At 44.2% G+C, this 22,760-nt stretch overlaps 8 protein-coding genes across 8 annotated transcripts; 5 read left to right on the top strand and 3 right to left on the bottom strand.

Moving 5' to 3' along the window:
* Positions 1-492: 492 nt before the first annotated feature.
* Positions 493-2,255, top strand: BYT42DRAFT_594175 (uncharacterized protein; the record flags this gene model as incomplete). Its single annotated transcript, XM_051570749.1, has 3 exons — positions 493-685; positions 775-926; positions 1,029-2,255. The coding sequence occupies 3 exons, from the start codon at positions 493-495 to the stop codon at positions 2,253-2,255; spliced, it is 1,572 nt and encodes a 523-aa protein (XP_051422278.1).
* A 1,661-nt stretch (positions 2,256-3,916) lies between these two features.
* Positions 3,917-5,791, top strand: BYT42DRAFT_614933 (uncharacterized protein; the record flags this gene model as incomplete). Its single annotated transcript, XM_051571907.1, has 2 exons — positions 3,917-5,111; positions 5,187-5,791. The coding sequence occupies 2 exons, from the start codon at positions 3,917-3,919 to the stop codon at positions 5,789-5,791; spliced, it is 1,800 nt and encodes a 599-aa protein (XP_051422277.1).
* A 105-nt stretch (positions 5,792-5,896) lies between these two features.
* Positions 5,897-7,723, top strand: BYT42DRAFT_516922 (tubulin alpha-3 chain). Its single transcript, XM_051565225.1, has 2 exons — positions 5,897-6,270; positions 6,355-7,723. The coding sequence occupies exons 1-2, from the start codon at positions 6,009-6,011 to the stop codon at positions 7,437-7,439; spliced, it is 1,347 nt and encodes a 448-aa protein (XP_051422276.1). The 5' UTR covers positions 5,897-6,008; the 3' UTR covers positions 7,440-7,723.
* BYT42DRAFT_573608 (P-loop containing nucleoside triphosphate hydrolase protein) lies at positions 7,712-10,096 on the bottom strand. Its single transcript, XM_051568743.1, has 9 exons — positions 10,043-10,096; positions 9,786-9,836; positions 9,616-9,663; positions 9,379-9,487; positions 9,174-9,304; positions 9,022-9,086; positions 8,665-8,948; positions 8,354-8,591; positions 7,712-8,277 (listed from the first exon to the last, which is right to left on the bottom strand). The coding sequence occupies exons 1-9, from the start codon at positions 10,050-10,052 to the stop codon at positions 7,852-7,854; spliced, it is 1,362 nt and encodes a 453-aa protein (XP_051422275.1). The 5' UTR covers positions 10,053-10,096; the 3' UTR covers positions 7,712-7,851.
* A 1,301-nt stretch (positions 10,097-11,397) lies between these two features.
* BYT42DRAFT_614930 (uncharacterized protein) lies at positions 11,398-13,871 on the top strand (the record flags this gene model as incomplete). Its single annotated transcript, XM_051571906.1, has 3 exons — positions 11,398-13,368; positions 13,436-13,647; positions 13,754-13,871. 3 exons carry the CDS (start codon positions 11,398-11,400, stop codon positions 13,869-13,871), a joined length of 2,301 nt encoding a protein of 766 aa, XP_051422274.1.
* Positions 13,872-14,772: 901 nt separating this feature from the next.
* BYT42DRAFT_497892 (HAD-like domain-containing protein) lies at positions 14,773-15,285 on the bottom strand (the record flags this gene model as incomplete). The annotated part of the gene is made up of 3 exons (XM_051564532.1): positions 14,773-14,945; positions 15,021-15,179; positions 15,240-15,285. Coding segments are annotated over 3 exons (378 nt in total), but the record flags the coding sequence as incomplete, so codon positions are not given.
* Positions 15,286-16,170: 885 nt separating this feature from the next.
* Positions 16,171-19,085, bottom strand: BYT42DRAFT_376430 (uncharacterized protein). The gene is made up of 8 exons (XM_051563288.1): positions 18,949-19,085; positions 18,701-18,841; positions 18,531-18,638; positions 17,830-18,449; positions 17,702-17,764; positions 17,307-17,615; positions 16,673-17,245; positions 16,171-16,598 (listed from the first exon to the last, which is right to left on the bottom strand). The coding sequence occupies exons 2-8, from the start codon at positions 18,798-18,800 to the stop codon at positions 16,551-16,553; spliced, it is 1,821 nt and encodes a 606-aa protein (XP_051422272.1). The 5' UTR covers positions 18,801-18,841; positions 18,949-19,085; the 3' UTR covers positions 16,171-16,550.
* A 1,381-nt stretch (positions 19,086-20,466) lies between these two features.
* On the top strand, positions 20,467-22,041 carry BYT42DRAFT_573585 (uncharacterized protein). Its single transcript, XM_051568742.1, has one exon. It carries the CDS (start codon positions 20,646-20,648, stop codon positions 21,915-21,917), a length of 1,272 nt encoding a protein of 423 aa, XP_051422271.1. The 5' UTR covers positions 20,467-20,645; the 3' UTR covers positions 21,918-22,041.
* Positions 22,042-22,760: the final 719 nt, after the last annotated feature.

The following is a 22,760-nucleotide window of genomic DNA, read 5'->3' as shown; positions in this document are numbered from 1 at the left end:
CATATAAAAGGGCCTCTTTCACAAGACAGACATGTTTGATGAATAATGAATTGATTATGGGACCGGTTTCTTGAAAATCAGAGAACCCTTCTACCCCTCAGTGGAACATTATTCTTGTAGGCACTTTCTTTTTTCTGCGTTCGCAATTTGAAATGAAGAGGTATTACTGCTTATTTGCCAAGTTTAAGCACTATTTTGAGGAGACATGACCGAGTAGGTTAAAAGCACATCATGTTACATTGCTTACTGTGAATATAACAGGATTATTATTGAATCGGACACTGTTGGAACATGACGGTGTTCCTTCCAGCGGTCTTTTTTTTTTTTTTTTTTTGGCACTAGAGGATTTAATTTTAGGAGCGGGTGCCTTCGTATTTTCTTTTTTCTTTCTCATTTTCCTTAAATATTACTTTCCATTTTTTATTGTGGTTTTAGTTTTATGATCTTGTTGAAAAGCGTCTTTTAATTCATTCGTTTTCGTCATTCCACGTTATGCATTTGGGATTGTTGCCTCAAGAACGCTTGACATTCGATCCTCTCAAACCGATCATTCTTCGTGGACCTCCAACTGAGGACGGAACTTCGGTCTTTTCCGGCAATGTGCTCTTATCGTTGGCTCGTAATACCAAAGTCAGTAGTATTTCCGTCACCTTGAAATGTACAGCCACCACATACTGGCCCGAAGGTAAGGATTTGCTTTTTTTTTGTTTATATTTTTTGATTCGGCCATTTGTACCAGCAAGTCGGTAAATAATTGATCCCGTGAACAAACAGGCATCGGCGCACGTGGCACTCGTCTCAGTCATGAAAAGGTCTTGAGCGAACAGACAGTCCAAGTATTATCTTTCAAGGATGACAAAAAGAAAGGTTATACAAAACTCCCACCGGGCATTCATCGCTTTGCCTTTGTTTTTGTGATACCCAACGTAAAGTAGCTTCCCTTTTTTTTTTTTTTTTACTATGACGGGTTTGATGTCTCTCTTTACTGACATGCGGTTTCTTATTTTTAATTTTTGTTTCATAATTAGTCCATTGTGGAAACTATTGAGGACGTCTATGGCCGAGTAAGACATACAGTGGAAGCTCGGACAGTCGGACCTGGCGTGCCTCTGTTGAACAATTGGCATACCACCAAACAGGTCCTGGTGCTCCGTGCTTACATGTCCAATTCGTTGTTGACCAACAACTCGCTGGAAGACTTGTCACGTACGTTTGAGAAACATGTGGTGACAGGCGATGTACAAGTGGTCGTGGAAGCCGTCGCGTTTTCGTCCGGGGATATTTTCCATCTGCGATGTGTGATCCAACCGCATCGGAAAAGAGCCCGTCTGGAACACATGGAACTTTTTATTACCGAACATCGCCGTTACAACGTTCCAGAAGTGCGAGCCCATCGTTCAGAGTCCGATCATTTCCCCTTAACATATATTGGTTCGAGTTGCATCGTCGACGGAGAGATCAGTCGAGATACTACTGAAGAACTACGTCCCGTGTTCAGCAAACATAATCACGGAATTGAATTGACCGATACCATGGCCTACCGTATCACTTTTGCCACCCCAACGTGTATGCGGAATATCCACCACACCACTTACTACAAAGAAATCCTTTTCCGACATCATCTGGCCATCAATCTCGTTGTTTCTTACGTCGACGATACCTACAAATCCAACACACCGTCCCCTTCCAGTTCAACTACTGATCTCTCCCCGCCTTTGAGTCCTCATGAATCCACAGTCACATTGTCTTCCGGTTCCAGCCACGGTCAAGTTCAAAGTCACAGCAATGGTGCTGAGCGACCATCCATGGGGCACACCGGGTCGAGTCATTCCAATGCGCGATGGTTGGCTCGTTTACGTAAAACAAAGGCGGATAAAGATTTTGATGATACGTTGGGACATCGTCTACGGGAAAAAATTCAGCTGGAGACCTTAGTGACGGTATTTGATTGCCGACTAAAGGAGGATTTTGGAAGACTTCCATCTTACTTTGAACTCGGTGTGACAAAGTCCGTGCCAACGTGCGATTCCAAGGAAATGCACCACGTGGATGACACCTTGATGGGTTCATCCTCCGCCGCCGTGGTTGCCACATCGTCCCTGGAAAATCACGTCTTTCTGTGCTCCTGTTTTCACGCTTTCCGGAAACAAATGCAACTGGCTTCAGCAACCTTCTTTCTACCCGATGACAATGCCATGATACCACTCGACCGAATTCCTTCCAAACCACCCCCAGATTACGTTGACTCTTCCTAATTGCTTTAAACATTTTTCACTTTTTGTACTAATATCCACATCCTGCTTGCATTGAATTCATTGGTCCTATACACGCTTCTTCATTCCCACTTTTATCTTTAGATGAGTTTGAATCGATAACAATCTTTTTTCATTTGAATAGAAATTCACGCTTTGGCTCCGCCTTTTTGCATTGAAAAAAGCCCACATTTAAGGTTAATCATGGCATTGTCAACCGTCCAATATAGCAAGGCTACATACTAGACCTCATCTTTTCGTTTTGACGTTTTTTTGTTTTTTGTTTTAAAATGACGATGTCTTGATTGTTCATTGAGCAAATCTACTCTCACCAGTTACACCATCAATCTATTAGACAAAAGCTTAAAGGAAAAAAAGAAAAGCCAGCCATTTCATTGTCAAATTATCTTCGGGTCTTTGGCTATAAATAACTGTAGTACAAACATTGTTCTCCTATCTTTATCGCACGCGCAAACATCGATTTTCAATCCATGGTAAAGTATTCGTTGGGATGCTCAGCCTGTAACAAAGTGCAATGGGCTCCATTTTTCAATTATGAACCACAGATTGATCGTAACAAGATATTTCTCAAGTGACATCAACGCATGCATCGCGTTGAGATATATGAATTGGTCTATTAAGCAAAGCATGAATAAGCATAAGAGTTCAAAATTAGATAGTCTTTGGAAGGGTTGACAAAGTAGGAGGGTCAAAAATAGACTTGTAATCGAGTTCAATTCCGAGCAAATTGTCAATTCATAAATGCGTAAAATGAACAAGGCCTTTTTCTTTATTTTTCCTTCTGTTTTGAAATTTTTCCCCTTAATAGGTCGAAAAAAAAATGATTCCCAAAGGAACAAGATAGTGTATTGAGGTTGCACAGCGCTCGATCGTATATCGGTAAACGGTATTCAGTTCATTACTGACACTCAGCATTGAATGCCCATTGCCAATAGAAAAAAGAATTTCTAGAATACAAGAAACGGCGATAAAACGGTCTTTTATATCATCATCTTGAAAAATCAATGCGCGTTGTTAATGTCCGTTCGCATGCTAGCGTTACTATTCATGTCACGAATTATTTTCCAAACAGGGTAAAACACTTTATTCATCCTTTTTACTAACCGTTCCTCCATAAAACCCTGTGCCGTCCATTTAATGCCCAGAAAGGCGGCTTCTTTGCGTAATAAGTCACTGATTGCGCGATCACATATAACATGGAGGTATTAAAGACCCTCGAATATAAAAAGAAGTGATTGAATCGCTTTTGTCAGTGACAGATAAAGCCCTTTCTGCGTCCGCGGAGGAAAATGCGAAATTTTCAATGTTACATCAAACTTTGCTTGAACTGGCGGTGTGTGGTATTCAAACAAATGGTCGATCGCTCCTTATATTATCGCCACCCATTGTGCAACCGGTCTACAATTTGCACTCCCTAGCATTTTGAGTCTCCATATCACATCGAGAAACCTTTATAATGTCACCCATTCGGTTGCCTTTCATCCTTGTTTTTCGACTCCCATTCGTTAGATTTCTTTTTCTTTTTCTTTTTTCTTCGTGTATATATGTGATAGAGTATGCAATATCCTGTCGACCATTGTACACCTAATAGCATCCAATATCCATCTTTAATATCACTTTTATCAACCACATCATTATCATCCATGCATCCTGACACGCTCGATTTATCATTCATGAATTTGAACAAAACGTCAATGTACGATTACACATCCATCCCTTATCCTTCTGTACATGCCAAGGAGCCAGCTCCACAGCCACTGTCGGATACCACACATCCACAGCGTAAAAGGACACGAGCCACCCCTGAACAGCTTGCTGTTCTGGAAAATGCATTCAGTGTCAATCCATCCCCCAATAACCGTGTCCGTGTCCAACTATCACGTCAATTGGGCATGTCCGAACGTACTATCCAAATATGGTTCCAGAATCGTCGAGCCAAAATGAAAAACATGGCCAAGCGTTCCGCCGTGTTCCATGATCAAACTTTACGCATGCAACAACTGGCAGCCGCGGCAGCCACCGCCGCATGTCAGGCCAACGCGTTCCAGCAACAGCAGACCTCTCCCAACGGTACCGTCACGCCTAATCCCGACTTGTACTATTACTATTATTACTACTACTACAATCAACAACAACAACAACAGCAACAGCAACAAGCCCAATACGGTCGCGGTCTTTTGCCATCGGGCCCTCCTCCCACGACCGCTTCGCTTGACAATTCCATACCTCCACTGTTGTTCCAAGCACTGCCACCACCTCCACCACCACCTTTATCACTAGCCCTTGGCCCCTCCTCATCTTCCTCCTCCTCATCCATGGGCCCGGTGCCAATGTCTTCCGACAGTACCTCGAGTCAGAGCAGCTATCAGTGGACACCGCCGCCACCTCCTTTGACTGCCGTCAATCTCGCCCCATCAATGTCTACTCCCACCAACAATGGACGGCTTTTACACGGATACCGATCCATGGGCAGTCACGATGGTCGTTTGAGAGCGCACTCCGTGGGTCCCTATCCTTCCTACTCTTCACTGTATCGCAAACAGAATTCTCAGCATGAACGGCACGCCTCTGTAGACCCGTCAGCGTATCACAGGGTTCACCGGTCGTACACAATGGCTTCTCCCGCACCACCAACGGACAGTGGCCATGCGCTTCTCCTTTCCAACAAACAAATAGCCACCGAGAACACGCATCTTCGCATTGACACAACGTTGGGTAATATGAATATGCATTATAACAGCACCGGTATGGATACCAGTCATACCCTGACAAGCACGGGTCTATCCACTTGTACTTGGCCCGAAGAGTATCCAGAGTATCCCCCTTCACTAGCGCTCGGTAAGCAACCTGGACATGGTTTCATGATAAAATTTGGCTGTTGTCTTACAAACAATTGTATCCTTTATTTTGCAGCAACCCCGTTATCTGCAGAGAATACTGTATGCACACTGTACCCGTTATCAACAGAAGCCTTGCAGATTGGTACATGGAGGCGCATGAACCTTGATTCTCAAGACTTGATGTGCTTTTACGATGGGCAGCAGCGTGCTTTTGTCTGGTCGATTCATGACGGTCATCAGAAATTCAAGATGAAAATTGGTCTTCAAGCCATCCAAGGACTCGAATTACATCCTGTCGTTGATCAACCGGGTTACGTCCGGCTCGTGGTCCAGGTGTGGCAGCCCGAAGCGATCGAGTACTACATGGAAGATAACTCCGACGTCTGGATTCAATGTCAAGATTACACTCAAGACATCCAAGCCAGTTTGGTCTATGAGCATCATTTGGAAGGGTCCGCGAATGCTTTGAGAGCAGACATGATCCGGCTGGCGATGCATGAACCGGTGATTCAGTCCATGTTTCTGGATACCACTCTTATTCCTACCCATGAGGACGGACAAGTATCGACGTCCCATCAAGTGTCGTCCAACCCATCAGGCCAAGAACTCGCCCATTCAGCGGAAGATCAAGGACAGCAAGGCTTATTACTTGTTCAGGGCATGTCACCTCAGGGATAGTCAAAGGGGCAGCACAGAATGTCATTGGTGCGGCATTTGTATAATTTTCAAAATCCACGAGAACATCAAATAAAAAAAAAAATAACGAGCCAAAAAAAAAAGCGGCTACCTTTTTTTTTTCCCTTTCGTCGATATTCTACCCTAACATTTGAATCATCGACCTTGTCATCACCCCCCTTTTTTTACTACCACTCGTCTATTCATCTTTGTTCAAACCATGAGAGAAATCATCTCCCTTCACGTTGGTCAAGCCGGTGTGCAAATTGGTAATGCCTGCTGGGAACTTTACTGTTTGGAGCACGGCATCCAACCCGATGGTCACATTCCCCAAGACAATGCGGTTTCCGACAAGTCCTTTGATACCTTTTTCAGCGAAACCAGCTCTGGAAAACATGTGCCCCGTACCGTCTTTGTCGATCTTGAACCGACTGTCGTTGATGAAGTCCGCAACGGCACTTACCGTGAATTGTTTCATCCTGGTATGCACTACTACTAAATGACATGTATTTGCAAAAGGAAAACCAGTGTCACTCAACTTTCTTTTTTGTTCTTTTTTTCGTTAGAACAATTGATCACTGGCAAGGAAGATGCCGCCAACAATTATGCTCGTGGTCATTACACAGTTGGAAAAGAATTGGTGGATTCCGTGTTGGATCGTATTCGTAAATTGTCCGATAACTGTAATGGTCTCCAGGGCTTCCTTGTGTTCCACTCCTTTGGTGGCGGTACCGGTTCTGGCTTTGGTGCTCTGTTGCTGGAACGCTTGTCGGTCGACTATGGCAAGAAATCCAAGTTGGAATTCTCTGTTTACCCTGCTCCTCAGGTCTCGACATCGGTGGTGGAACCTTACAATTCCATCCTGACTACCCACACCACCTTGGAGCATTCGGATGTTTCCTTCATGGTGGACAACGAAGCCATTTACGATATCTGTCGTCGCAATCTGGACATTGAGCGTCCTTCATATGCCAACCTCAATCGTTTGATTGCTCAAGTGGTTTCTTCCATTACTGCCTCGCTTCGCTTTGATGGTTCTTTGAACGTGGATTTGAACGAGTTCCAAACCAACTTGGTTCCTTATCCCCGTATCCATTTCCCCTTGGTCACCTATGCCCCTATCATCTCGTCGGCCAAGGCTTATCACGAGCAGCTTTCCGTGCAAGAAATCACCAGTGCCTGTTTTGAACCCAGCAACCAAATGGTCAAGTGCGATCCTCGCAACGGAAAGTACATGTCCTGCTGTTTGTTGTACCGCGGTGATGTTGTTCCCAAGGATACCAATGCGGCCATTTCCAACATCAAGAAGAAGAACACCGTCCAGTTCGTCGATTGGTGCCCTACTGGTTTCAAGGTCGGTATCAACAACCGTGCCCCTGCTGCGGTTCCCGGCGGCGATTTGGCTACGGTGCAGCGCGCTCTTTGCATGTTGAGCAACACCACGGCCATTTCCGAAGCCTGGGCTCGTCTCGATCACAAGTTCGATTTGATGTATGCCAAGCGTGCCTTTGTTCACTGGTACGTCGGCGAAGGTATGGAAGAAGGCGAATTCTCGGAAGCCAGAGAAGATTTGGCCGCCCTTGAAAAGGATTACGAAGAAGTTGGCTCCGATTCTGTCGAATACCAAGAAGAGATGGACGAGGAATACTAAATTCTTTGTGATTTTCTCTTTTAAAAACCCTTATTAAAACGAAAAGAAAGAACCTTGGCTTTTTTCTAATTTAACAATCCTTCACCTCGGTCTAAAATCCCTCGTTTTCATTGCGAACGATATGCAGCTAGGCATATCGCGTCAGCCACTGTGAGCGCTCACAGCACTTCCCTAGCTGTTGACTCCTTTCTTTTGTTTTTGTTTGTTTGTTGAGCAAATTTGGAGGCTCAATAGCTCATACATCGTATCACAGTTTTTTAGTCCATGGAATGCTTCTGCCATGCTGGATCCCTTTTTGTACATCACACTTTGAAAGTACAAGTTGAATAGAAAAAGATGCAACCTCGCCAAAAAATTCATACATTAATATCATAAGAAAAAAGAAAATAGGACAACTTTATAAAACTTGTGTTTAGAGAACGGACTTCAACTGCTTTTCGACTTCTTCCCAATCATCGGTGGGTACTCGTTGGATGGTGCGTTGGAAATGTTCTTCGATGGCTCTCATTTGTTCCCAGCTTCGCTTATCGTGAACAAAGTTTATGCTGACACCGGTACGTCCAAAACGACCCGTTCGTCCAATACGATGCAAATAGGCTTCGAAATCGGGGTTATTGTTCTGATCCAAAGGCATATCGTAGTTGATCACCAAAGTCACTTGGGAAATGTCAATGCCGCGAGCAAGCACGTTGGTTGTAATGAGAACCTTGAATTCACCGCGTCTAAAGTCATCCATAATTCGATCACGCTCTTCAGGCAACATTTTTCCGTGCAAAGACACCACGGCGTGGCCTTGGTCGGTCATACGTCGAGAAATCTCATCGGCGGTATCACGGCGCTAAAAATGAAACATTTCCATCAGTTCATGACACATTCTTGCGCATCCTTGCACTTTGCGTTCCCAACCAGCTTACCTTGCAGAAAATGATACTCTGACTCACAGTCAACAAGTCGTACAGATTACATAATACTTCGTACTTGTGCTGTTCGCTGTCGCAATCCATGTAAAACTGCTTGATACCTTCGACACTAAGTTCTTCGCGCTTCAAGGAAATCTCATTGGCTTCGGGAGCAAAACGAGCAGCAAATCTACGCACGTTATCCGGGAAAGTGGCCGAGAACAAAACAATTTGAGGCTTGGATTGAATCATGCTGCGAGAATGACGGTTTTTTAGTTTTCTTTCCCAGTCACTTTTCGAAAATCACCATTCATAATGGCACTTACCTCTTGATACGGATACTCTGATCACCCAAACCGGCTTGATCCAACATGTTATCGGCTTCATCCAATACAAAGATCTTGACTTGGTTTGTAGGCAAGAGTCTTCGACGAATCGCGTCGTTCACTGAACCTGGTGTACCGATAATAACTTGAGCCTGCACAGCCTGGTTTTTGATGACGGAATCTTTGACGACAAGCTGAGAGGTGATGCTGGTGAATTTAGACATTTGTTCCACGACTTCCATGATCTGGCGCGCAAGTTCACGGGAAGGGGCCAAGCAAATCGCCTATAAAACAGAGACGTACACCAAGAGTGAGCGGACAGAATAATGGCATATCGTCTTTGATGTCGTGATTTACCTGAGGCAGTTTCATATTCAAATCCAATCGGCTCAACATAGTGAGAACAAAAGCGGCGGTTTTGCCTGTGTATTTCCCCGTGATGAACTGTCAATTAGCAACTTTAACCTTGACGGTTTTTTTTTTTGACAACAACGCCCAATTTAACGCACCTGTACCGCTCTGGGATTGACCAATCATATTTCTTGGGGGGTTAGCGAGCAATAAAGGTAAAGCACGCTCCTGGATCTTGGATGGTTTGTTGAACTTCATCGCATAAAGACCCTTGAGCAGTTCGTCGCTCCTAAATAAATTGACCAAAACCGGTAAATACGCACACACTCTTTTCTGGCCCATAAACTTAAAACTATGATGTACAAGCCAAGTTCTTCAAACGTCTTTGCCGAGTATAAGGGAGAATTGGGGTCAGCTTGCTGATCAGCCAATTTCACTTGCACGACATGAGTGCTGGCAATCAAATTGGATTCTTGGTCAAAGTTAGACGAGATGGGGTTAGCTCCTTTTAATACAAACACTACAGACGATCGGATAAAGAGTGACATATTCTTTTCTTCCCGTCATCGCTGCCCATGGTTGGTCTTTAGTGTAGTTTACCTTCGGGAGAAGAGTCGTCTTTCACAGGAGGAGTGATTCCATCGTCGGCTATTGGATGCGCACAGTTTATCGTCAGTCATGTGTTACACGGAATGCCATTGACAGCCGATGCGCTTTCAAAGCGTCTCCGGTTGGGTCTAACAACGTGGATGGAAAAAAAGTAAACTTACGCTTCGAGGCAGCTGTGAGGTCGCCCAATTTAACGGTAATGGTTTCAAGATCTAAACAATGGAACGTCAGTGGCGAGGCGAAAAAGGGTCGATCGAGGTGGGTCTGTGACCGGGTCGTGTCGAGGGCCGGGGGTACTAGGCTAAGGTCGACGGTGGCAACCATAATAGCGAGCCCCGTTTTATTCAAAAGAGGCGACCAACCAAAGACGGTCCACTCAACGTAGAAGGAATGAAATAGGTAGAAACAAACACGTTACCGTCAGCCATGAGGAATAGGAGTTGCAAAGACTACAGGAAGCAGCAGTTGAGCTGAATGAAAGGACCGTGAAAAAAATAAAAACGGTCGGAGTATCATTTTCAAAGGAAAAGCAAGTCCCTCCTGCTTTCAACCTCCGCCACGGATCTGGTTGATAGAGAGAAAAAGACAGTTACGTCAACCGAGTATTCTCACTACAGATAAGTCTATCAACCACTTTCTCTCATACACCTATCAGCATAAATTAACAGTCTGAAGCATTGAACTGATTGTCTGGTAATTATTGCGTGAAAATTATAAAAAAGAAAAAAAAAAAGGTAGTGCAAAAGGCCATCTTCCTTTGCCGTATTTCCTTTCCAATCCGAATTTTGCATGAGTTGCGTGTGTGGAAACAGGCATTGCAGAATTTTAGTCGTCTGATAATAGTAACATATTGGAGTGCACAAGTATTCTTAGTCGATCATGCGTGCAAAAAGAACTTTTTTCTTTTTGTACACACCCGATTACAGCATGGAGGGAGGGACGGGTTGTTTGACCAATAAATAAGGATGAGATTCCACAACTACTGGCTTCAGCCACTTTAGAGAACCGATTTTCTGGAAAAAGATCTGCAAGGCCATTTGCTGCGGATGCAACATTTGTGCAAAGCCGCAGGTTACGTGAGTCATTGGGGTGAAAGCCCCAGAATGTATGGTGTGCATAGCAATTTTTGGTATTTATCTGATGTTGAAGAGTGTTACGGAAAACATCAACAACGTCGCGAGAAAAAAAAAAAAAAAAAAAAAAAAAAAACTTGGCGCCATTTATTAAGCTTGCCGGCATGGATAGACACTTGCCGTAAAACCGTTGATTTTTACTGGCGGCGGGAAATGGTTTGTTCAAAAATACCGTGATGGCGCGTGAATGTGGGACAAATATGGATACATAGCATTCTGGCGATGAGAGAAATTTTTTCTCTTTCGTCTATTGATCGCGTGGCATTTCTTCCCAACGTATTGCTAATTTGATTTTTGCACATCATTTTATTTCGAATGAATTCATCTGTGTTGGCTCCACTTTTTTTTTTCTTTGCGTTAACCTGTGTACTAAAATAGTAGAAAGCCAATCACCCGATTTGGACAACCGTTCGCCTCATGTATCCTCTTTTGTTCTTAATGCCTGCATCAACCTGTTCTATTCTTAAATCATCGCCATCGCTCGTATATTTTAATTCTTTTTATTTTCTCTTGGCTTGACATCATCGTTTTCTCCTTTTTCCTCTGCTCTTATTAACTTTTTTTTTTGCACCCACTTCCTACCTCAATTCTAATTAATTCACAAGACTCTCTCTCTCTTTTTTTCCTGGACTTAATTATCATGTCAACCTCCACAACAAGAAGAAATCGCACACGTACCGTCTCTGCTTCATTGGACCCTTTTAGTCAATCTCGTCACAATAGTACCTTGGCAACGGCGGTAACGACGGTATCGACGAGTAAAAGTGATCAACGATTGTCTCATTTATCCGCGTCACGGCAACGTCGACAGTCCGTTACCAGAGCCACCGCCTCCAGCTTGGCTAAAATGACCCATGGTCTCGGCGATAATTCCCCTTCAGCACCATCAGCACCGGCAACCGAGAATGGTAAAAAGAATCTCAGGGGTACCGACATGAAATTTCTGCGGCGTAACCGCACTCAATCCATTCGTCCTTCCAGTGAATTGGATGCGACAGCCGCGAAAAAGCAGGCTACATTAGAGTCGCTTCAACGACACATGAAAACCTCTAAACAGAGCACCCGGCTTCAACCAAGTCGGACCCAAAGCACCACTAGCAGTCTTCATCCGTCTTCCTCCTCTTCCTCCTCCTCCACATCCTTGGGCCCCTCTGCTTCCCCTTCCTGGTCGTCATTGACTCGACTTCGATCCTCGATTTCCTCATCGTCTTCCACCTCTTCTGTTAAAACGACATCCAATAAAAAGAAGCCCGTAATTACCATGACCCCCGCCACACCTACCTCCACCGCCGTTGCTCCTACTCCACCGCCACCGTCGCTCGATAGAGGTCCCACCAATCGACGAGATACGTTCGATCATCGTAGCTCAGCAACCCCTGAAGGTCGCAAAAGGAATTCAGGCGGTGAGGTAGTTGCTGGGATTGCAACAACAAGGACACCCAGACGACAATCACATACACCTGCAACCGTCAGCAAAATCCCCACTTCAGCAAGTCGTCATTCCATCGCCAGCCTTCCTCACACACGCCATCACTGCCACGTCCCCAATGCTTCCACAACCACAACCACTACTACGAACACAGCACTTCCGATGCAAAGCATACCAGGGTACATGCGCCCGCCCATGTGCGAAGCATGCAATAAACATGCTCGACCCGTCGCTCCTCCTCCACCACCTGTTCTTCAATCGACCGCTCACTACCTGGGGCGTCGACGGTCCCTACCGCTGCTCAGCCAGGATCGTGAGAGGGGAAGACCCAATTTGTCTGAAGAGGCGCCACGTCTTTCGTTGTTAAGGTTTCAGGCTTCCAAACTGGAATCCTGCAAGAACCAAGCAACTCCTGAACCCAATAACAACAGCCATAGCAACACTTACTCGGGTGTCCCTGCGATATCTCAGGTGCCACCCCTGGAGAGTTCATCCTCGGACGATGATAACGGATCTCCTGTATCTCCCATGTCCACTGCATGTTGGCGTCGTCGTGGCAGCGGCAGTGGCAGTGACGATGACCAGGGCGGATCCGATCGTGGATCGTTTAGTACCGGCGAAGCCGACCGTCCATCGGACTTTGTGCAACTCATTACCACCTGTGTGGCGCAATCGACCAAGTTGGAACGGATATCAGTCGAATTGCTAGGATCGGAAAAACGATTAACGGAGCTCCTCGAGACACAAGAACCATTCGCGTGGGAAGCACGGGAAGCGCGATACGAACAAGGCATACGCGAGTGCAATGCGTTGGTGACGAAGCAAGCGCAGTTGATCGATCGAATGGAAGGCCTGCTGCTTGACAGCCACGGCAAAGTAGCCCCGTCATTCAAGATTAGTGACACTGAAGCTGTCACGGCTACAAGCTCGACATCGGTTTATGTTAATATGCAATCGCAACAGAGCAGCTACTACCATTTGCAACAGTGGCAAGCGTCCGCGACAGCAGAGGATGAGAAACGTGATCTTGCTTTATCGTTACGTTGGGCTATTGGTCAACTGGTCGGCGGTACGACCGGCACAGGCATGGTGGTTGCGCAAAGAAAGGCTCGTCGTGGCAAACCAAGCACTCTGCTTATTGTGGGCAGTTGCACAACCACGGAAGCTGGCGTTTTACCTCCGGTGAGTGCGAAAACGCATCGATTAAAAAAGAAAATACAGAAAAGACTGACGCCTTTTTTCAATTTAGCATCTGACTCGACAAGATAGCCGACGAGAATCGTTATACCATCATCAATATATCATTGAGATTACGGGATCTGATCGCAAAAGAAGATTTCAAAAGTTATCTGGTGATCAATGGGTCTCCGATGACACCGCCAACCATTGTGAATTTTCGGTGAATGCGAGGAAATGCACCACTCAATTTGATTGGTTCAATCGTCGGCACCATTGTCGAAGGTAAGCTCCACAGCCCAAAAGTAGCCCACTATTATTTGAGATCATGTGTGTCTAAACTTTTTCTGTAAATAATCAGTTGTGGCCACCTATTTTGCCATGCTCACAGTTCGAATCGCTTAATTCTCTTTGATCCTCAAGACAAAGATAAAGGCGAATGGTTAAGAGTGTGCGATGGTTGCTTCTATAAACGAATGGTGCCTTTTCTACGTCCTTGCGAATCTTAGCCCACCTTGTCCCTTGTCCTTTATCCTTTCCCCTCTGCACTCAAGAAATCCATTGCATCCTGTCGCATCACCGTACATAGGAACCCTATCCAACCTATTTAAAAAACTACACTGATCGGTTGGCAAACCAGCCCTCGGAATCAAATCACATTGCAAAAAGTTTTATCATCAGCATCCAATTGATTCCTCTTCCCGTCACATGCATTTTCTTTCAAAACTAACAAAAAAGTTTTGTTGCTGATATTCATATCATCATCCATGCCCAACAATCCATGCTGTATTTATCCTCAGGTCTCATTTCCCACGGAAGCAAATGTCCTGATCTGCATTCATTCAGAAAAAAAGCAACTGTAACAAATATACTATTACAAGCATCACCTTAATCCGTCGTAAAACAAGTTCTTATTCATATACATGTCGTTTGGTGCATATGATTTGTTGCAAACCAACGAGATCAAAGTGCTCTTAGAAAAGGGTCGCCGGGGGGGGGGGAGGAAAAGGCGTGTGTGGTTTAACTGACGGCGCTGGCTGCCATGTGTTCGTTGGAAGAGACATTGTCATCGTCGTGGCGGTGTGTTTGCGGTCTGTAGATGGTGCATGTTAAAGGGTACAAATCTTGCAGGGTTAATATGGTTCTTGGATATCGGTGGGTTGGATCAGTTGCTAATGCGGGTGCATAATCTTCATAAGACAATTTTCCTAAAGTCACAAGCCGAAATCCATAATGAGCTTAGATCCATGCAGTAAAAAAAAAAAGGGTATGTTTTCTCCAATTTTTTTTTGTGCCTACCTCGTTGAAGAAGTACCGCGTGCCATCCTGCATTGGCGGCACCCCAGTAGTCCCTACAGAGTCGAAATTTTTAAGCCGCGGGTGGAACAGATGCTGTTATATTACTGAAGCTTACTTTTGTAGATCGTCGCCTATGTGTAGTGCAGCTTCTGGAGTGATTCCTGGTGACGCCAGCGTCAATGCCTTTTGAAAGATGCGTCCATGGGGCTTTTCGAATCCGGCCATGCAACTGGGAAGGATAAAATCAAAGTAATGGTCCAGCCGTAGACTCTGAATCACATCCACTGTGGAATAGAAAGAAAAATTAAACAATTAATACACCGTGTTTTCTTGTATGGAGTGGGTGGTGGTCAATGTACCCAGGCAATCGTCAGAATTGCTTATAACACCCATCTGGAATCCCCGTCGTTTCAATTCATTCAGTGTAGGCACCACATCCGGGAATAGCGCATACCCTTCGGCCGTTCGAAACCGTGTATAAATGGCTTGAAAAAGCTGGTCGAATTTCATATCCAATTCTGTGGTTGCACATCAGTGTCTTTAGTAGTCGTTTTTTTTTTTTTTTGTCTTGATCTTACGTTTTTTTGAAACACCTGCGTCCAGAAATGTGGCATAAACCAGCTGTAAAAAGCATTGAGTTTTTTGTTAGTGGTTTGAATAAGGTCTTTTTCTTTTTCCTGTTGGCAATGGACGTACTTCTTCCCACCAATGCTGAGATGCCATCCCCTTGTGAATGCCGTAAAGAGGTGCGAGCTGCAACTGCCGTTTGTACGCCGAGCCGAAATGGTAGGTAATATCGTGCTTGGACACTCGAATGCCGACATTAGCGGCCTCTTTGGCCTACAACAAACGCTTATCAGTCGGTTTCCCCACAGCATGGCATGTCATGCCTGCTACCCACATATTGTGCAGATAAGCTGCCTCTAGGTTTGAATAGCGTGTTGTAGGCGTCAAAGGTAATAAGTCGAATCCTTGCTGTCATTATTATCGAGGTGAATAAAAGCAAAAAGTGCCAACTAAACAAGATAACGAAAAAAGAAAAAAATAGTTTCGCAGCAGTGAAGGGATGGCGCATGAATATCGGATATCCATCTTTTGCCGACAGTCACGGGCCCACCTTGTTTCAATTCGATCTTTCCTCTATCTTTTCTCATGAGAAATTCAGACTCCATTTTATCAACGCCCGGTCGGCTGCTTACAAAATAATAGAGTGACATGTGATTCAAAATGATACCATGCCATTCAAACCGTCTCTGACAGAATCCATCAAGCCCACGCCATGATTTTGTTGGCTATCCCAGCAACAGATAATGGCCAGCATCGAGAGAAATAACCACGTGGAACCTCTTTGTTGCTGCAGAATACCCCACCGATCGATCAAAGCTGGGTTTATTTTCACTATTATCCAGTCAAAATTTTCGTAGATCTGTTATACTAGTGATAAAGATAACGAATATGACAATGTATACCTTTTTTATCCCCCCCTTTTTTTTTAAATAGAATTATCACCATGACTTTTTTTGGGTCGGATAATCCCGGGGGTTATTGGGAAATCATGGAATTACCTAAAATGGGCGTGGAAATTCATGATCGGATGACAACAGATGAGACTATCCCTGCCGTTTTTGGATTGTTTGTGAAAGTGATGATGACGCTCGAAACAGGGTGACCGATCTTTCACATTGAAGACACCTTGGTCGAGAAGAGTTGTAGTTTTAAGGGCCTCGATGCCGGGTGCGTGAAATAGCCGTCACAGATTGACACACGGGTGATGTGTTGCTTGTTTATGAATATGCGCCTTCTCAAATCGATTTTCGAGCGAAAGGGGACAAATGGGAATCTCAAAAAATAAGCTAGATCAATCATTCAAAAATTCATAAAAAGTAGGATCATGATGTCAAGTTTTCTTCTATCTCTTCTAAATAAGAATGTAATCGCTGGAAATCGATGCCGTTAATAACCATCACGTTGTATATTTCATTAGGCTTCCCACGCAGAACCAAAAATTTACCTGAATTTGGGGGCCATCGATGGTTTCTCGTCCGGCTAATTCAATGACTTTATCGGCAAAAGATAATAGAGATTCTTCCATGTACAGATAAGCCATTTGGGGATTCGACATGATGTTGGCTGATTTACTCGCTGCATGGGCCGGGTCTTGAATGTTTCGACTCGTTTCAATCACAGCCACTGCATTGATGGTTATATCGACGAGTACCAAAGAAAACTTTTCTAAAAGATGCAAGGCTTCTCCGTTGGATACCATGGCGGGTTCCTCATCGTGAAAATCGGCTTGAATGTCTGTTTCTTGAAGCGTATCCAGTGACGAAAGCACGCGCGTCATACTTTCCAGTAGCTGCATGAGTCGAATATCGATGCGAATCGATCGCTGAGCTGCCGGCTTATTCCCAAAAGTGGGTCGGTCCACTTGCAATTTGTTCAGGCCCGCCAAACTGTCGGCAATCCATTGGCCACATATAAGGGCCAAAATCCGACTTTTAAATATCAGAATGGACGAAGAATATCCAATAAATGCAATGGTGTTGCTGGTAAATTCAAGGCCCAATAGTATGCATTCGATAAGCTGTTGTTAAAAAAGTGAATGAAAAAGACCAATCCGTTGCCAACTGTTTTTAGTTATTTACCTTTTCTATGGTGTAGGGTTCAGGGGAGGATTTGTCGGGGGTGCGATTCAGTGGCAGTTGAGAACATGCCAGATGGAGTTCGTTTAGTAAAACATCACAAATATTGAAAAAGTAGCGTTTGACAGCCAGCAAAAGGTCATCGTCCACGGGCAATCCCATGGCTTTCCATTCCAAACCGTGCTGCACCAGGTTATCACCGAATAAATTGATCTTCATTTCCAAAATAGAATGCAGGTACTTGATATCATGCAGCAGATCGTTGCTGCGAGGTATCGCTGTAGCTACCAGGTGATTCATATCTTCGATAGACTATTTACATCACATCGTAAAACAGGTCCCCATTTTGTTGCTCAGCTTTTTTATATTCGTAGTTGGATTTCTTCGTTTTGGCTTACCTGAACGTATGCTGCAATTTTATTGATTCGTCCTTCACACGCTTTCCACTCGGGAAAGATTTCCTATCATGAGACGCCAAATCAGTTACTCATCCATAAGGCGTCGTGTATGATGAAAATATTATTACGGTAAAACACAGTGAATGGTCACCGCTCATTTCGTCTGCGAGTTTAAGGATCTGGCCCAGTTTGGCTTTGATATCGTGAAATCGCTGTCCATCCGCTTGGGAGTCATGCGTCGTGTTTAAATCGGCGAGCAATTGATGTAACTGACTCTGCTTTTCTTCAAATAGTTGCTTATACTCTTGGATGCCCAGACCTTCCCTTTGCGCCTGCAATGCTAACCATTGACTCAGATCGATCGACCGATTGAGATTCATCGCTCCGCTCAAAGAAATACGACGCAACGTAGGTATAGGCGTCAAGTCGGCCGAAGAGGATTCATCCATATGATGGTTATCATCGGATGGCGCGGGCGAGCCACGATTGGAGGACGAGCGGCGTATGACAGGGGAACGGACAATCTTTCGGCAAGTGTAGGACGCGGCGGTGTCGGACGAGGAAGGTTTCATATCAATATCGTCTTCATTGCCGTTGCGTTCGGGATCGTTGTCGGTCATGGACAAGCTCCGGGCGATATCGTTGGCCAGGTTGTACGACAGTTTTTGCGTTTTCTTGTCGCGCAACTCGTCACAGAAATTGCGTTTACGTTTGACGGAAGCAAATCCCATTTCCAGCAGAAATGGCTCTAGGTTCGTAAACGTGCGTAGGTTGAGTTGAGAGTCGACTAGGACAAGGGAAGCACGTCTTTTTTTTTTTTTTTTTTTACCTTTGGTGGATCGTAACAAGTCATTCACGCGATCTTTGCTGTTGTCCATTTCGGGAACCCGTTTTGTCTTTTTGGGTCTTTGCTGATCCTCTTCAAAGAAGCAATCCTCTACAAAAGACGTGAACTTGGTTAAAGCTTGACGAGTGTGAGCCCCAAGTTTCGCCCAATACCAAGAAGTGTGATGATGATATTAGCACAGCGAGCCCATATATCATCGTCTGAGCGTACACCACCGAGCATTTCCTTGTCTGTAAAGACTGAATGGTCCATGGCTTTAGGGCTGTATGTAATCTAGCTGTGAACCGTTTTGGCTGGAAAATAGGCCATTAAAATTATGCGACGAAATCCCGAGTTTTGCCTCAGCTGAGTTCTTTTTTTTTTTTTTTTGATCGCTCATGGCCTCTTTTTTTTTATATACCTATCTTACATGCTGAAAACTCCGAGAGAGAGAAAGCGAAATTTCTAATTTCTGCTATAGTAATAATTCAATGGGGATTGGACTATCATCGTTATTCATGTTCATATCAATGAAGAAAAAAGTCAAGGAGTTCCGTGATTGGTGAAGCTGTTGGCCACTCATCAATCGTCATTGTGGCATGATAAAAATAAATCAAAGCCATGAATGGAAATGACATTGCAAAAGGAAATAACTTGTCACACCAAAAAAAAAGTGCCTCGATGAAAAATCGACTAGTGATAAGGAGACAATGATGGACACCACGTTAACTCTCTTTCAACCTTTACATTATCACACTTGTTAGTATTAAGCTTTTTTTTTTTCTTTTGCATCAAGAAGATTCATTTTCCACTCTCGGTTAATCCGACGGCGCATCCTTTTTCATTGTTCTGACCATTTACGCTCAAAAACTGGCTCTTTACGGCATAAAACTCTCGCTGATCCTTTTTTTTGGTTACTTTATTTTCTTTTATTGCATGACAGCTCGCTCTCCATTTTACAAATGAGTTGTTTTTCCGCATGACAGAACAGAGGGATGGATGACCTACGAGACTACATCTGGCCATACGTGAAAGAGACCGATACGTGATGGTGATAAATGATGGATATAGTCCATTGTTATTGATCATATGAGGGAAACCACATCAGGTAGTCGCGCTCGTCACTCCTCCACAAAGAAAGAAACAAAAAACTTGTTTAGAATACCCTTTTTTTTTTCTTTTGCAGTGAATGAAAGGGGAAAGACAGATCCATTTGTTGTTATCTCATTTCTTTGATGATGACGGAAATTGCCCTTTTATGGTGATTCGGAGAATTGACCAATTCTCTTGTCATGCAGCCTTCTCATTCCCCCCCCCAAATCTCACAACAACACACACATACATACACACACACACAACATAATACAGGAGTAAGTCAATAGGGAGTGAAACCGCCAGGACCACCTCATGCCAAAAAAAAAAAAAGTACAATAAAGAACAAATCGACTGTAGGCACATTCGTTTTATCGAAAGTCCAAAAAAGTGCTACAAACAGCCCACCGTATCAACACCAAGTGCCATGACTGCTACGATCTATTTTTACCCTTGACGTCTCTTATTTTTCCCCAATGCGAGTTTTTCCTCATGGCGGTCTTTTTTCTTTATAGCGAGATGGAGTCGCTGTATTGTTTACAGTGTCAAATGCAGATGGTGCTGCATGTGGACTGTCCGAGCCAGGTCTGAATCTCGGAGACTGACCCCATTAGGATGGGGGATGGCAGAGGCGTTGGGACACGTTGAAAAGATCATTGGTGTGTCACTCCTAAACTAAACATTGATATGCTATAGAAAAAGGAAAGTGAGACGAAAACGTATTCTTTCTTTGGCTGGATCCTATTCCCCTGTTTTGTTATTTCACTCGATGCACCCAAAAAAAGAACATCATTCGCTCCAACACACACACGCACACACATAAACTTCAGCCTTATTTAAGACGAGCCCTTTTTTTTTCTTGGTTGTTTTCGATCCTTTTTTTATATATTTTCTCGATTCACTTGTCCACGGACTTTTCATCTGTTTATCTTTTTCTTCATTTCTTTTTGCATCCATTCTACTCTGTATATTTTCGATTCATATCTCTTTTTTTTTTTTCATCGCCAATCCTCTATTGAACATACCATGACTAGTATCAAGCTAGCCCCTATTATTCACAGCGCTTCCGTCACCGAATTCAACGAACGAGAACAGCATATATGGTACAGCATCAAGGTCATTCCAATGTTGCATCGTGATGCATCAAGGAACGCCAGTCTGGTCACTCCGCTTCGGAAAACATATACCATTAGTCGGCGTTACGAGGACTTTGAAGCGTTTGCGCAAAAATTGCATGACCAATTTTCGTCGAGTGAGGGGGCCTTTTTTTCACGCTCGCGACGGTTCGGCATGACAACACAGTCGCTCCCCATACCGAAAATTAAAACTCGACTAAATCTGTTGCCAGCCCACAAGAAACAAATCCATGTTCAACGACAGGCAGAACTAAACAAGTTTATACATACTCTGCTCAGCTTGGATCCAACCGTCACTCAATCGCTCTGTGTAAGAGAATTCTTTGGTTGGCATCGGGTCGATATAGAGCAACGCATGACAAGCAAAAAGATACCTTTGAGACGCGCTCGCCTGACTCGGTCACGTTCCCATTTGGAATTGCAGGATCGACGGAAAAAGAAACATGTGCGACTCCATCGATCCCTGTCGCAACCGGACCTTTCAATAACATGCCGTGCCGATGACCATCTCGTGAGACGCTCCGTTTCTCCAACCTGCTGGATCCCAACACCCCCCGCCCCCAGTACATCCACTTCTCGTTGGAAACTGCTCAGACCACAGCGCCATCACCCGTCACCCAGCCTGTCCTCTCTCTGTACCCAAGCCGTTCACAAGATCATGCCATGGACCACTCGTCGAACTTCACTACCGTCCTCGGATACTTCTAAGGAACCGATCCCAATGCCGTCGCCTCCACTCCCTTTGAAACGATGTGACGAACCTCGAATGACTGGCATCGATGCTATCAGTTGTGTCAGCACGTCTTCCTCCTCGTCCTCTTTCTCCTCCGCCATCTCCCCTACCGTATCCCACATTGCTTCCGATCGCATCAAGATGAAAATTGTCTACGATATGGACAATATAGTTGTTGTGCAAGTGCCTCGGTCCATTGAACTGCATGAACTACGTCGACGGATTCAGCAGAAATTTTCTGAACCTAATCTTTGTCTTGGTCCTCATTTCAATTTATTGTACCACAACGCACGGTCGTCGGCTTCCTCATGTTGTTCCGAAGGCCAGACCACGGGTATCATCATTTCTCAACCCGAGGATTTGCTTCATGCCATGACTTTTCAATGGGATAAGCTGGAAAAAATCACCCTTCGATGTATTCTTGTATAATCTCTCATGTCTATGTGTACTGTATATAACTATTCTACTGCTACATTCCCTTGTATGAACAACCACAAAAAAGTAAACCTTTAGCTTGTCAAATAAACTTTATAATGTACTCATCATCATCACCATCATTATTATCATCCGCCTGCAATCATGACTCTTTATTTTTTTTATGCAGGTGCACCGGCGGGTATTCAACGTCAACTTGTATGTCGAAAGAAGAAGGAACCCATATTACCAGGTGGCTGGGGTTATTACTTCATGCTTGCATGCATGCAGCTTTAGCAGCCATTTTTTTATGATGATGATGACAGAGGATCGGCTTTGAATCGCTTGTGGTTTTGTTATTGTTGTTGTTGTCAAGTCGACACTAAAAATCTCAGAAAATGTTGCCTACCAATTTAACCATATAAATACAATAATATACGTATGATGCAATTGAACGATGGTCATAAAAAAAAAAAAAAAAAGAAACTAGTTGATGAGCAACTACACTACGACCGCAAGGCTGCATGGCGCAGAATCAATCATCAATGTCACGAAACACATGTGCATAAGGTAAACCCAAACTCTACTCAAAACTTGTTCATTTAGTGGCATGATTAATTGAAAAAAGTGTGCAGGACGTCCCTTTTTTTTCCTTTTAAAAAAAATAAAACGCTATAACATTCGCGAGTAACCCCAATTTATCACGCATCCTCGGACTAGACATAACAAAAAAAAAAAAAGTTCAATCGGGCCCTCTCAGCTTCGTAAATAAAAATACCAACAGTGCTTCTGCAAAAGCGCATGCTTCTGCAAAGCGTAACGCATTTCTAAGAATAAACACCGCATATTTCGGAAATA

This window comes from Radiomyces spectabilis (assembly GCF_025331425.1).
Source record: "Radiomyces spectabilis strain NRRL 2753 chromosome Unknown BYT42scaffold_8, whole genome shotgun sequence".
Taxonomy (NCBI): domain Eukaryota; kingdom Fungi; phylum Mucoromycota; class Mucoromycetes; order Mucorales; family Radiomycetaceae; genus Radiomyces; species Radiomyces spectabilis.
Note: the sequence above shows the minus strand (reverse complement) of the source record. Positions and strands in the feature narration are given on the sequence as shown.

Coding starts and splice junctions, on each gene's coding strand:
- BYT42DRAFT_376430 (XM_051563288.1), bottom strand. CDS start 18,800: ATGGACCATTCAGTCTTTACAGACAAGGAAATGCTCGGTGGTGTACGC. Junction 17,616..17,701: donor AAATTGCAGCATACGTTCAG/GTAAGCCAAAAC, acceptor TGATGTAAATAG/TCTATCGAAGATATGAATCA. Junction 16,599..16,672: donor TCGATGGCCCCCAAATTCAG/GTAAATTTTTGG, acceptor ATCGATTTCCAG/CGATTACATTCTTATTTAGA.
- BYT42DRAFT_573608 (XM_051568743.1), bottom strand. Junction 9,664..9,785: donor CCTCACAGCTGCCTCGAAGC/GTAAGTTTACTT, acceptor CGCATCCAATAG/CCGACGATGGAATCACTCCT. Junction 9,488..9,615: donor AGACGACTCTTCTCCCGAAG/GTAAACTACACT, acceptor ACTTTGACCAAG/AATCCAATTTGATTGCCAGC.
- BYT42DRAFT_573585 (XM_051568742.1), top strand. CDS start 20,646: ATGACTAGTATCAAGCTAGCCCCTATTATTCACAGCGCTTCCGTCACC.
- BYT42DRAFT_516922 (XM_051565225.1), top strand. CDS start 6,009: ATGAGAGAAATCATCTCCCTTCACGTTGGTCAAGCCGGTGTGCAAATT. Junction 6,271..6,354: donor CCGTGAATTGTTTCATCCTG/GTATGCACTACT, acceptor TTTTTTCGTTAG/AACAATTGATCACTGGCAAG.